At 43.5% G+C, this 13,934-nt stretch overlaps 1 protein-coding gene across 1 annotated transcript; it reads left to right on the top strand.

The window, feature by feature from the left end:
- Nucleotides 1-1,746: 1,746 nt before the first annotated feature.
- Nucleotides 1,747-12,177, top strand: LOC118775261 (relA-associated inhibitor-like). The gene is made up of 12 exons (XM_036525085.1): nucleotides 1,747-1,848; nucleotides 6,826-6,931; nucleotides 7,227-7,339; nucleotides 7,514-8,081; nucleotides 8,272-8,342; nucleotides 8,585-8,954; nucleotides 9,123-9,571; nucleotides 9,721-9,858; nucleotides 9,951-10,084; nucleotides 10,706-10,872; nucleotides 11,174-11,367; nucleotides 11,680-12,177. Exons 2-12 carry the CDS (start codon nucleotides 6,895-6,897, stop codon nucleotides 11,710-11,712), a joined length of 2,274 nt encoding a protein of 757 aa, XP_036380978.1. The 5' UTR covers nucleotides 1,747-1,848; nucleotides 6,826-6,894; the 3' UTR covers nucleotides 11,713-12,177.
- The last annotated feature ends 1,757 nt before the right edge of the window (nucleotides 12,178-13,934 follow it).

Genomic DNA, 13,934 nt, shown 5'->3' on the forward strand with positions numbered 1-13,934 from the left:
CAGAGAGGACTCTCAAACTAAAGACATCACAGTAAAAAATATATTGTCCAAACAACCAGTGACAATCACATTTATATAGGCAATAAAATAGTAAAACATGAACCAAAAACACATGTAAGTGAAGGCACTGTTATATTTGCAGCCACTGCTACCTAATATTTTAAAAACTGGCTTTAACAAATTTTAACAAATTTGTTGAGGGGATGTGCTCATTGAGAAGTGGGCTACACATGCGGCCTCGTCAAAAACTCAGGTTGCCTACAAATCCTGCATGGGAATGACCATTAGTTTTGACGTATTATCTCTGGCATCACAACAATTTATAATAAGACAGATTTACAGCCAGCAACCCAGCGAGTTATGCAATATGATCCATTATACTGGCCAACAGGGACAGGATCTCTATGAGAGGCAAAACTAGGCAAAAAATGACAGCATCAGTTAGTGACGGTGACTTGTAAGTGTACAAACCATAGCCATTACGACACTGCGTATTGGAAATAGACTGAGCACTAGCAAGTATTTTTCTTTGTGGACCACACAAGCTCGTTAGGAAAATACCCTGACATGCCCTGAAACAACACATCCACCACTCACAATACAGCCAGAAACCTCGAGTAGGGTTTATAATGTTAATAACAATAGTCTGCCTCTAAAATAGCACCATCGTGGACCCTTCAATGATAACGTTAACGGTAAAACAATGTTTATCAAACAATTCGTCGCCACATGGCTGTTAATGTTGCCTATCAATGATCAATTCGACGCTTGATTGAGTTTCCCACCTATTTTAAACTGCAGTTAACGTACGACCCGAAAGGAAGTCTCCAGATTATTCTCATTTGGTTCCACCAGATGGCAGTCACGGTTAGATATTTTACAGTAATATACGTTCCATGAATTTACAATGAAACTTTGTAAAGTTTCAGAATAGACCCTTTGAAAAGGACCGTCTTGTTAATATGTTCCCTTGCACTTGCTATTTCATTCCTGTTGTGTAGCTTTTGGACATGACATACATCTTAATGTGTGTAATGCAATATTAAAAAAAAAAAAAAAAAAAACCCACATGCTTACCAGATGCTTTCTGGTAGATTGATTGACGCGATTGATGAAGAGATAGCTCGTCTTTCAAATGGTGATGTACTGACCGACTAGTGGTGCTTTCTATCATTAGTCGTATCACAGCGTTCTTTGCCTGTAAATTACCAATTATTATGCAAAATAGTGATATGAAAATGCGCTGCAGTCCTGTGTATTTTCACGTTTGGCACCTAATTTTGAAGACTTGTCCGTCATAGCTATCTATCAATTATTTTCATGTCTGAGCGGACCAATGCCTGGAGTAAATTAATATTTCCTAGAATTTTTGAAAGCATGAACTTTGTCTTTTTTGAAAATTTCCTTTATGTTTTTCAGTAAGTTTTTATCAGTAGCCCACAAAAACTAGCAAATGAATGCACTGGACTTGTGTCGTCCCGATTCTTTTGGCAAGCATCTGCGCTTATACACCGATGTGGACATATGCAGAGTAAAAGTACTGAACTGGTTGTCTGGGTATGATCAGGTCTATCGTAAAATATTTGCAGGTGTAAAACAGATAAGACTATGCATGATGGTTTGCAGATAGGGAGGGTTGTTTGTTCCATATCTTCCGTGGGAACTCCTGCGCCTCGAATTACGGAGGGTGAGATAGTGAGCTAGTGTGTTCTATCATGCTTTGTCAAATAACCGGTTGGTGTGCAGGTCATGTAGAACTAGACAGAGACCGCAGTCATAAGTCAACGCGGAAAGGAGATGTTTTTTCGGAGTAATAGCAGTCGCATATGAAATTGAGTTTTGATAGAGGTAAGTCGACGTCTTTATGCGTTTTATTTCTCACTTACGCAGGCAATGTAGGCTACAGAACATTTTAACCTCTTACGCTTTCATTTTTAGTCCTGGTGAAAGCAAGGGAGTTCGTAGACCTCCCTGAAAACCATTACGCTGGCCCGGTTTTGTCTTTTCGATACAGTTCGTTGAGTTGCTCTTAAACTGGAAAAAAAAACTTAATGGGTAAATTAAGGGGTTCCAAAGCAAAAGCATGACTTTGGGCAAAGATTTTAGTAATATTTATCATGAGTTATGGAAAGCTTAACACTTCATTAACTTATAGCGGTTAGTGAATCAGGAAACTGGTGTGCTGTAACATGGATTCGATAATAGGGCGTTTCCATGGATTCCAGGGGATTCCTGGCACTTACAGTACCAGGTATCGGAGACGCACGTGACTTTTGTGTAAGATGTGCGGACAGGACGCGAAGATACATTTTAAGTTCGCCATCTCAGCATTTTCGTTTGCTTTGCACTTTTAAGTTCAGTTGGGTTTTTAATGATTATTGATTTAATGACCACCGACACAGAGCCTTTACTCTTTAAAGAGAACCCTTTATTCCAAATGGCAGGACCACGGTCTAAGTCCATATGAAAATATAAGCGAAATTAATTATGTACAAGGCATGTAATGGCTTATATCTGGTGTCATATAGTGAAAAACCATGCATGGGCAGCTATCTGCCTTGCGAGGATAATGAATGATGGGCACACGGAGAGGGAATTCCAAGGGGAATTTTGTGTGATTGGACTGGCACTCACTCACTTATAAATCAACTTCAGATTAAAAGCATGAACATGCAAATTTAACAAGTGTGCAAATTTAAATGAAAACTTTTGAAGGTATACATAATGGTGGATCATGGTTTAATCACACTTACACATATTTAATTTGTCAGTGAGCTCACACTATTTCACATGTTCTACTCAGAGCATGTGTCACCTGCGATTGCAGCAGCATCAAGAGCAAATAATTGGTTTGATGTCATAGACACAGAAATGTAAACCTGAAGTTCTCCATCTAGTCCTTCTCTGAAAAAGACCACTCTGATGACGGTTCCTTCATTCAGAAAGCTCAGCCAGCAGGTACACTCATAAGAGCTGACATCAGAGCAAAATGTGTATTTGTTCTCTGTGATAATGTTAGCTGCCACCAGTGATCCTTTGTTGACTTTGTGTCCTGTCTTTGTTGTTGCTCTCTGTTTTCGCTCCTCTTTTTGTAATACAGTACCTTCTGTACTATAGTGACAGATCATTTTTCATGTTGTCATGGACACAATTTCTTTTATGCCAACTTATTTATAGCCGATCAGCACATGGGTACGAATCTCTTATATCATATGTGACGATGCGCTCCCCCACCCACCCACCAACACACGCGCACACACACACACACACACAGTGGCAAATAGGGGTATAGCACATACGAATGTTCAGGAAAAAACAATACCCACATTCAATTAAACAAAATTTTCACTCTGGAATCAGAGTGGGTTTCATTTGTAACCATGATCATACTGTAGTGAATGGATAGTGTTGTAGATAGTATGTAGGTATTTGCTGATAAACTAGCTAAGAAGCATCCCCCATCTCTCTGTGATGTGGCATGTTTTCTTAAAGAGCTCCATGGGCATGTCTCTGGAAGCAATCAGCAGTTCGCCTTTCCCTTTTCAATCTAAGCCTAAGTGTTTTTGGATACTTTGTATGTACTATATGTTTTCTGGTCAAAATTGTTAAATATTTGACAATTAACCCAGGGGACAAGCACAAAACCTATGAACTGGATATTCAAATAGGTTAAATATTCAACCAAACCAAACCCTTTCTGTGAGATTTTTCTTATAGAACCAGAATAATACGTTAGACCTTGAATCCCCCCCCCCCCCCCTTCCTTCCTTCCTGTTTCTGGATGGCTCAGGTCCTCTTGCAGTATTTGGCAGTAATTTTCAATGTGCTGACCCCTGTGGAATGCCAGTCAAGAGCTGAGACATTTTTTCATTGCCATCACGTGCTGGGAGAATTTGGGTCTCTCAGCACTGTGTCATTTTTCACACCTCTCCCCAGACACCCTGACACACATCGACACACACACATACACACACACACACACACACACACACACACAATGTTCAATGTTACAGAAGGTTAGCCAAGGTTAACCAGAAGGTTATTTTGCATTACAAATAAAGTTCATTACAAGTAAAGTACAGATATTTTATACAGAATATAAACAAAATACCAGCCCTGCTCAGTAGTCATAGTGTAATTACCTACCAAATCAATTTCACAAATTAGCAGATCAGTTAGTAAGCAATGTATTCTGTCATAGATGGCTTTATGTCTGCCCACAGTATAATACAACTAAGTATTGTCACCGTATTTATCTCCCACATAATCAGGAGTTTGTATCATGTTTATTTTCACTTGGTTGATACCCATGGAATGAATCACTAACATAGTTGCTCTGGAGTGGCCCGTGCAATTACTTCTGGGGAACAAATAGAATGTGTATGTATTACACTGAAAAATGTGGTTACATTTGGCACTTGACCCTGGATCAGTGCCACATTTTTTGGTTAAGCACAAGGATGGGATAAGTTGATCCTTGATCACGTCTTTGGGTTGAAAGTTCACAAAACATACAAAGGCCTCCACTAATTGCATATTGTGTGTGTGTGTGTGTGTGCGTGTATGCATGAAGGTGTGTCTGGCTACAGTTCCTCAGAAATATTATGTGATTTTAGCTGCAGGCAATGTCTGTCACTTTCTTGTTTGTGGAGGTGAGTAAAGTTTGTCTGGTTCACTGGTCAGCAATTCTGCCTGTTTATAGATTTCATAGAGGAGTGAAAACAGTCAGTGGGGGCTTGTCCTAGTAGCAGCACAGGAAACCTATCTGAACTCTTGAGTGACAGAACTTAATAATGTCCACTGAATGCAACTCTGGACAACTGTGCGTAATGGAATTATACAGTACTGAATGTCCAGCAAGAAGTAAGTGCGGGAATGTGAAGAAGGGAGCCCTCTTTTGAAAAACAAACAATCAAACAAAAATCAAACAAACAAGTGAGGTAGGTTTGTACCTGTTTTCAGTTCTGGCACAGCGTGTAAGGACTCATTACTGTCATGCATGTTTTATTGCTCTGAGATGGCACCATGCTCAAGCTCCCAGCAGGGCTTGACAGCAAGGTTAGAAAATCTCTTGAAGTGAAAAGTGAGTGATATTAAGACAATTCTTGCATGTAATTCTTCTGCAGACACTGGCGATAAACCATACTTCACCAAGAAAGAGGGGGATGAAGAAAGGGAGGAAAATATTCATGAATCAGGGCATTCCTGGACACAGAGTAGAAATTTTTACCTTTTATTTTGCTGGGCCATGCTTCTTCTCTTCATTACTCCTACATTAAACTATCCAAAACCAAAATGTGCCTGCACTGCTCTTAGTTATCTTAAATGAACACTGTTCATTTGGGATCTGGGAATCACTGGGAATCAATCCAGCTGGGAATTACTCTGGTAACCTTTTGAATTAATCATTTGAATAACCCTAACTCTCCTTTTGGGTCCTATATATATAAACAATTTGGTGTACAGATGATGCTGGCTTTGTTGACTTTGATGCTCACCTGAGACCATAGTGGTGCTCAATCGCAGTTATACCTCTCAGTCTTGTTTAAGGTTCACAGCTTATTGCAGCTGTTTAGTTAACAAAATACCTGTCACTGTGGATGAGGAGGTGCTATGCAACCTGTGTGCAGACTGACTTCACCGTTTTCTGGGTGGCGTTATTGACTCATTCTTATTTCACTGCCTCTCTCAAGTCTACAAAGACTATAGGCTCTCTCTCAAGTCGGTAAAGACGATAGGCTCTCTCTCTCTCTCGGGTTGGTTAAGACTATATAGTCTCTCTTGAGTCTGTAAAGAGTGTAGCCTGTCCCTCTCAAGTATGTGAAGAGTAGAGGCTGTCTTTCTATTGGCTGTAACGAGTACAGGTCTCTCTCCGGTCTATAAAAGCACAGGCTTGTTTCATTGTCTCGCTGGGGTTTGTGAAGAGTATAGACTGACTTCACCATCTGTTGTGAGTCTATGAAAACTATAGGCTTGAGTCACTGTCTCTGTGGAGTTTGTGCAGACTACGCAGGGACTTCACTGTCTCCCCTGGGTATCTGTACAGACTAGTCTTGACTCACTCTCTTTCTATAGTGAGAGTGTGTGAAGTCTACAGAGTGAGGTCACTTGCAGGATACAGAAATTACCTCATCACTGCTACCTCATCATTTACTGTTTATTGCTACTGCTCACTTACTTCATTTCCCACAAGGAGAAGTAGAGTATCACTCATTGACAGTAACAGTTTAGTCATCAAAAACAGCCTTACTACAGTTGGGGCAAGGGCACTGGTTCTGTCCATTTAGGATGATCTCAGAATTATGAGGTTTATGCTGTTAAAGTTTTTGGAGGTCATAACCTGACATTTCTCACAACCAGTCAAAGATAAAAAACATATAAAGATGTGTATACCACAGCACAAAGCTGTGGCACTGGAGTATGAGGTTGTCATCCATGAGTATTTGGGGTGTGTATTTGTGTGTGTCAGAGTAATTTTTTGCCACATTAATACATTTTGGACAGAAGTGCAATAATGACACATTGCTGCAAGACCTTTCACAATGGGGATGTATGCACAATCATGTTTTTTAGATTGAAAAGATAATTTGGCTAAGATGGCTCAACCTGTTTAAACTTGTGGAGTGTTTAATTTTCAAGCCACAAAATGGCTGCCTTCCAACTCGGAGGGAACAAGGAGTGCTGGGAGGAGTCTAAGAGCGCCGAGTGCCATTCTCAAAACGATGATAACTAATGCCCAGCATTTCAGGACAAGAGCTGCACCTTAAAGAATGTAGATAAGCATACTGATTGACTGATTTAGTGAGTGATTTTATATTTTGACAGAGATTTCCAGAATCTTCGTTATAGAGGAGTGAAAAGGATAAGAGGATTATTTGGCTAAAGCCAGCAGGCATGAATCCGGATATGAGTTTTGGCACCAACATGCTCTGTGAGTATAAACTGAGGAAAATGTTAGTAGAACATGGTCTTCAACTAAAAATGCATGTTCTCTTTATAACAGACACACTTTCAAGTCTTTTAAAATAAATTTGCCTTTGTGTGTGTTGTGTGTGTGTGTGGGTGGGTGTGTGTTTGATGTCTGCATGTGTATGTGTACGTGTGTGTTGTGTGTGTGTGTGGGTGGGTGTGTGTTTGATGTCTGCATGTGTATGTGTACGTGTGTGTTGTACTTATCTGTTTTTTTTTTGGGGGGGGGGGGGGGGGGGGGTGGCTGGTGGCTACAGTCCACAGTCTGGACAGCGATCTGAATGCCTCTTTGGCCATGGCGGATGAGCTGTCGCAGGAGTTCAGCACCCTACTGAAGGAGTGCACGCCAAGCATGGAGCCCCAGCCTCAGGTATACAGCCCTGCATGTCTGCAGCCCCGCATTCATATTTGCATACATTCCATTTATTATGAGTTGTATCATTTGAGCATTATTCACCCTTGCCATGTGCAGCATTCTGGCAGTGAGTTGTATGCTGCTGGTTAAGAATAATGAGCATTTTCATTTTGTTGCCTTCGTGTGCAGGCTTGCTTGACGATCTCCGAAGAAAAGCCGCAACAGCCTGGCAGCTCTTCAGACAGAAACAAGGACAGCGACAGTGCTCAATGCCTGTCATACACGCCGACCTCCCAGATCATCGAGCCCAGCCCCCATTCACTGGTTTCCACAGTTTTAGACAGGAGATATGGCTCCTCCTCATCTGATTCCTCCCAAAGTACTCTCAGTCCTTCACTGTCCACCAAAGACAAGTTGTCCCCCTCTTTCTGGCCCAGTAGTAGTCCAAACTACTCCTATGGTCAGCAGCCACCTCCCAGCAGATCCCCTCGTGACCTGAGAAGTATGTCTCAGTATAAGGGTGGCCAAAGAGATCGTAGGCACTCAGGCTACATGGAACGGAGCCCCTCCCCTTGTTCCAGGCCAGCGGCCTTTGACCAATCAATTTACATGACGATGCACCCCTCCCCCGACGCCATGTCTCCTTACAATTCTGGCTGCAGCAGCCCCGGGTCCCCACAACTAAGAAGGAGTGTCTCCCCTCGCCCCTCCAGCCAGTCAGCCTCCAGCACTCTCCCTCGCAGTTTCAATACAGCTGGTGAGTATACAGGTGTGTCCGGCTTGTGCAGTGCTAACTGTAAAAAACTCCATGCTAGACCACTGTAGTGCACTAGGGGGCCCAAAGCAGATCACACATAATGGGAAATACAGCTACTGCTCAACACATACAGCAGTATAGCAGCACGGCATGAGGAATGCTGGGCTCACTGTCTCTGGCTCTGTTACAGAGGGGGACCGAATGCAAACTGCCACCTGGAAAGAATTCAACCGGGACTCCCCACCCCCTGTGTTAAGCAAGGTCTGTGTCTGTCTTTCTGTCTGTATCACTGGTGTCAGTCCCTGGAGACCCCATGAGAGTGCATCTGCACCTTTTTTGCCTTAATTGTATAGCTCTCTAGTCACATCATTCTACAGTGTCATCTGACCTTTATTTTACTATATTCACACAAAAATGTTACTGTTGTAATGCTTCTGAAGTTGCACTCATTCAGTTCCTCTGATGATATATCTCTGTCTTTGTGTGTGCCTCTCTTTCTCCAGAGTTTTCCGGATTCGCCCATCCACCAGATCAAGCCATCCAGCCCTTCACTCCCACGCAGCACCCATCTGTCGTTGCAGCATGATAGCCCCACCTCACCCCTGCCCCTTTCACCTTACGGTGCCCTGCGCCTTGTAACCCCTGTGTCGGCCATCCCTTCTGCGTCCCAGGCTTGTTGGCACCACCCCATTCCTCTCTCCGTCATCATGCGGGTCCAGAACCCCCCGGGGGACTCAGTGTCCACCCGGCACCCCTGCAGAATGGATGCAGCAGGCGAAGGGTCCCCTTACCAGAAGGCCTCACCCTGGCCACAGCGGGACCCGTCCCCACTCACAGCACCTGATCAGGATCAGCCAGCAGTCTGTGGAGGAGGTACAGCCGAAAGTGCGCAGTGTATTGTCCGTTTTATATGACCAGCTGTCAGACTCTCTTTTGACATTTCTGTGTCTTATTTTTTCTTGTTTGTGTCTCTGCGTGTGTGTATATACCTACTTGTGTGTTTGTTTATGTGTGTGTATGTTTGTGTATGTGTGGCCTCAGCGCTTAACTCTGCTGAGCTGGATGGTGAAATGGAGAGCATTGACCAAATGAAGAGTCAGTTGGGCTCAGCCTCAGAAAGGCAGCTGGAGAGTGAGGGGGGAGGTTGTGCAGCCGTCCCCCGGCCTCTTAGCCCCACTCGCCTCCAGCCTGTGGTGGTTCCAGAGGTCCCTGGCTCAGAGGAGCTGCTGCTCCTCCGTGCCGAGATCCCCCGGGCGCTGAAGAGGAGAAGCTCCGAGGACCAATCGCAGCCCTTCTGCAAACCCCACCTCGTGCAGCGCAACCAATACAAGCAGATCATCCGCAGGCTGTTTCGCAGGAAGTACCGCCGCCGCAATGAGGAGCCAGAGAGCGAATACAGCAGTTCCTCTGACGCAGATGACAGTCCCAATTTGCCGTCATTCACAGCCACCCTGCCGCTAGCACCTGTGGAGGTCCCACCCCAGCCCAAGGTGAGAGGGAAAGAGTGACGCACAAGTGCTCCTCATTGCAGCTTACACAGATCTTCAGGAGCAGCTGGCCTTCTCAGAATGGGGTTGCTCTTGTGTGCTCCTCAGGCAAGACACACACACCAACCGTTTTCCCTCTCTCCCTCCCCCAGGGCCTGCGGTCCATTCTGAAGCGGCGTAGCAGGGACTGTAAAGGTTCTGGGCGCCGGGCCCGGCTCAGTCCACTGGTACTTCTGCTGGATGGGGCCTCAGTTGGAGAGCTTGACACCGTGCAGAGGGCAGTGAAAGAGGTAGAGATGACCAAAAATGCCAAAATTCAGGTTACACATAGTTATATGATGGGAATATAAGATAACTGCAGGGTGTGCTATATGCTATGCAGATAAGTAACCCCAGCCAGCCCAATGATGAGGGCATCACTGCACTGCATAACGCCATCTGCTGGGGACACAATGCCATTGTAGAATTCCTGGTGCGTGTCGGGGCCAACGTCAGTGCACCGGACAGCCATGGCTGGTGAGTCCTGCCCCTTGACTCCTTTCCCCCTCTTTTCCTCTCATTCACTGCATGAATTCCACTTCATTAATGGCTACCTCTTTTCACACCCTCTGTCTCTAAATCTGTTTGTATCAAATTGTAAATTAAATGAAATTGTAAATGTAAAATAAATGATTCAGTTGTTGAGTTTCTCTTTACCTAGTTATTCAACCTGAGTTTCATTTTACCAAGCTACTTTTCATTGTATCAAAAAAACCTTGATAAAATGAATGCACAATTTTGTCCAGTTTTACAGTTTACTTTAATTTGACACAAATGGGCATTCATTTTTTCATTGTGTAACTCCTCTCCTCATGATGCTTTGCATTACAGTACATTACATTATTGTTATTTAGCAGACACTCTTATCCATAGCAATTTACATAGGTTGCAGTTTTATCCATTTATACATCTGGATAGTTACTGAGGCAACTGAGGCAAGTACCTTGCAGTAGTGCCGTAATGGGGAATTGGAATGGCACGCTTTTGGTTACGGGCCCGGCTCCTCACCGTTACACCTCACTGCTGCCCTATAGCGCTCATCATGTCCCCATTTACACACCAAGGGGACCTTTCTGACCACCCCTCACCCTCTGGCAGGACGCCTTTGCACTGCGCTGCTGTGAATAATGACCTGGCCACCTGTGAGCTACTGGTGCGGAACGGCGCCGCGGTGATGGCGGTGACAGTAGGTGACGGCGCCACAGCGGCCCAGAAGTGCGACCCCTTCGCCCCGGGATTCAAGGAGTGCGAGTGTTTCCTGAGGGGTGAGTTCTCGCGCCACAGAGCAAATCGGAACCGGAGCAACACGTGGTCACATGACACTGAGTAACACAACAGGACACAACACAATGCAATGCAGCACAGCACAGCAGTGGCACACAGGTTGTCACACACTGGATCCAGCGCACCACAAGCAGGGCAAGGAACAGACAACCTTGCATGAGGACATGCTGAGTAGCTGCTGGCCTCGTGCCAGTGCAGCCTTCTGAAAGTAATTTGTGAATGTGAGTCAACCATATCAAGGTCCCCTAACTGGTGTATCTGGGTGTGTGTGTGTGACTGCAGGGATGGAAGAGGCCATGGGTGTGGAGAACAGCAGGGTGCTCTATGCCCTGTGGGACTACTCTGCCCAGGCCCCAGATGAGCTGAGCTTCCGAGAAGGGGACACGGTCACCATTTTGATGAAGCCTGAGGGGGCGGAGTGGTGGTGGGCGTCCCTCTGCGGCAGAGAGGGATTTGTGCCAAACAACTACTTTGGGGTATGAGATTCATAAGGTGGCAAACACATAAAGGGTATAAACTGAAAATGTCAATAGTCAAATTGTTGTAAAAAGGAATGTTTTAGATTGTGGTGATATGTGTTAAACTATATTTTTTTAACATTTGTGTAATTGGAGACCGAATTAAAAATTGTCTGTTGATTCTGTCAGGCACTTAAGAGCCTGTTAGATATCAGAATGCTTCTCCATTAATGGAAAGTTGATACGGTGATACAACATTGAAATTGAATGAGATTTCATCTAGACCAGTTTCTTAGTACCTTGACACATTTCTTCATGTTGTCTCTGCAGCTTTTTCCAAAAGTTCAGCCCAAACCTCTTTGAGACCAGCACCAGACGTTTGGATGAGTCCGACTGCATTTACACTGCTTGGGGAACACTCATCCTGCTGATTGATTAAGTCTATGCTGTAGAGTGTTTTGCCCATGATATGTCACTGACTTGAGAGATAACTGCCTCGTGTCTCTTTGAGGTGAAATATGTTATGCACACATGTCTGTTGCTGATTAACAGTTTCCTTATGAGACATGTACTGTACAGCCTCTGTGATTGTAGCTGCTAGTTCACTGGAAGTGAACACAACTACTCAACATTTATCTGTATAAACTTCCCAGAGGTAGGGGATTTTACTGGTCAAAACAGACCTTGAAAACTATGTACCAAAAATGTTGACATCATCATGATCACAGCTAATAAGTGGAAGCGTCGCCTACAACATTTGAAACAACAACATTTGAAAAAAGCGATCCTTTAGGCCCTGTTTACACTTGGTTTTAAAATGCGTCTTGGGCGAGCGGATCACAAGTGGACAGCCGAGACACATTGCTGTTTACACCTGTGTCTAACATGCATCTCCAAGGTGTCCAGCTGACCACTTGTGTTCAGATTTCATTACTGCCTATGTCACCCCGCCCACATCAGTCTCTGTCTCCAGACAAGCGCCAGATTTGTTTAGCATGGGCTAGCTAAGAAAACAAAAATGTTTTAAGAACTAATATACATGTACGGGCTATTCCAGCTGTTGCGATTGGCAGGACAAAGTCATTTGCGACTTGCAAAAGAACGCAGGACAAGACGAGAAAGGAAGAATGTTAGAAAAGCATTTTTTTGAGTGTTGGCGTGCTGTCATCAAAACAACCACCACGTCCTGCATTGATGACGTATTCTCCTGTTACGTCCTTGTCGGGGATGCATCAGGACGCATTAGCATTTACACTAAAAAAGATATGTGGTCAAATGTGTCCCAGACCACCTTGGCAAGTGGTTTGAGTGATCGGATCACAATGCGTCTTGGTGGTCGTTTACACTTGTATTCAGCGCTGTCCACTTGTGATCTGATCACCCAAGACGCATTTTAAAACCAAGTGTAAACGGGGTCTTAGAGTAATGCTATAGGGTGGTAAATTCACTATCCATCCCTCCTTTAATGTTATAGAAATATTGGTTATAACCAGCAGCAATATTTGGCAGTAATGACTCAGTGAAGTGCTTTGAAGTAAGTGCATTGCAAAAAATATTTTAACTATGGGAAAACTGAAACATGGGCACAGATAAAGCCTTTTATGTTATGTATGAAAAGGGTGTGAGGGTTGCTGTATATTAAGACACTTGGTTCAGTGTGCATACGAGTGAGAGAGAAAGCATGTGAGAGAGCAGTATAAGTGATGATATTCTTTGTTTGCACTGGTGCACTTGATTGTTTTAAAGTGCCTCGGGGAAAGACGCCTGACATAGTTGTCGGTCTTCATATCATGCATTTCTCAATCATTTCCACTGTATTTATGTGAGGAAGTGTAGCGTGTATTGTGACAGTTCATGACATGTTATGCTATAAATAATAAATGATTTGTAGTCTCAGAAGATGAATTCAGTCTCCTGAATTTTTCTGATGCCTCTGTTTGTTATCAAAGGTGTTTGCCATTGTTATTTTCTTTAAACAGTAATTTAAAGCTGTTGTTTTGTACCTCCACGAAGCACCTGTGTCTCATGGGAATAAAAAATGGAGAAGGTGTTTGGTTGATTATACTAAGCATTTCTAAATCTGTCTTTTTAAGGTAATTGTATACTTTCTGTGTCTAGCTAAACTTTTTTTTCCCTGGCATTTATTTTGCAATACCTATTGACTTTCTTCAAAAAGTAAGAAAGCTTCAGTATACCTCTTAAAAGATAAAATAAAAAAAGATAAGGTAAAATGGTTGATCAGTTTTGATAGAGCAGCCCAAACTGCTTTTTAGCATTGACAGCCTCAGAATGGTTAAGACCCACAACTCCCTGGTATTTCTTTTAGCATGTTTAAAATCGTTTAATCATTTAAATAAAGCCATCTGTTGGACTGTTAAGAATGACCTGAATCTCCTGTTGTTCTAGATTCTTAGCCAAGTCTTTGTCTTGGCGAAATTAATTCTCAGGTATGATTACACATTCGCAATAAGGCATCAGCCAGACACGCTGAGATGCATGTTGAAACCTGGATATCTCATGGGGGAAAAGAGAGAAACAGTTGGGTTTCATGAGCGTAACAGTGATACGAGAAGCCATGGGAAGAA

This window comes from Megalops cyprinoides, chromosome 3 (assembly GCF_013368585.1).
Source record: "Megalops cyprinoides isolate fMegCyp1 chromosome 3, fMegCyp1.pri, whole genome shotgun sequence".
NCBI lineage: Eukaryota > Metazoa > Chordata > Actinopteri > Elopiformes > Megalopidae > Megalops > Megalops cyprinoides.

Bases quoted from the DNA above. Each gene is read 5' to 3' on its own strand.
- LOC118775261 (XM_036525085.1), top strand. From the start codon at position 6,895: ATGAATCCGGATATGAGTTTTGGCACCAACATGCTCT. The intron at 8,082-8,271 runs GTGAGTATACAG...GCTCTGTTACAG, and splicing joins TCGCAGTTTCAATACAGCTG to AGGGGGACCGAATGCAAACT. The intron at 10,873-11,173 runs GTGAGTTCTCGC...GTGTGACTGCAG, and splicing joins GTGCGAGTGTTTCCTGAGGG to GGATGGAAGAGGCCATGGGT.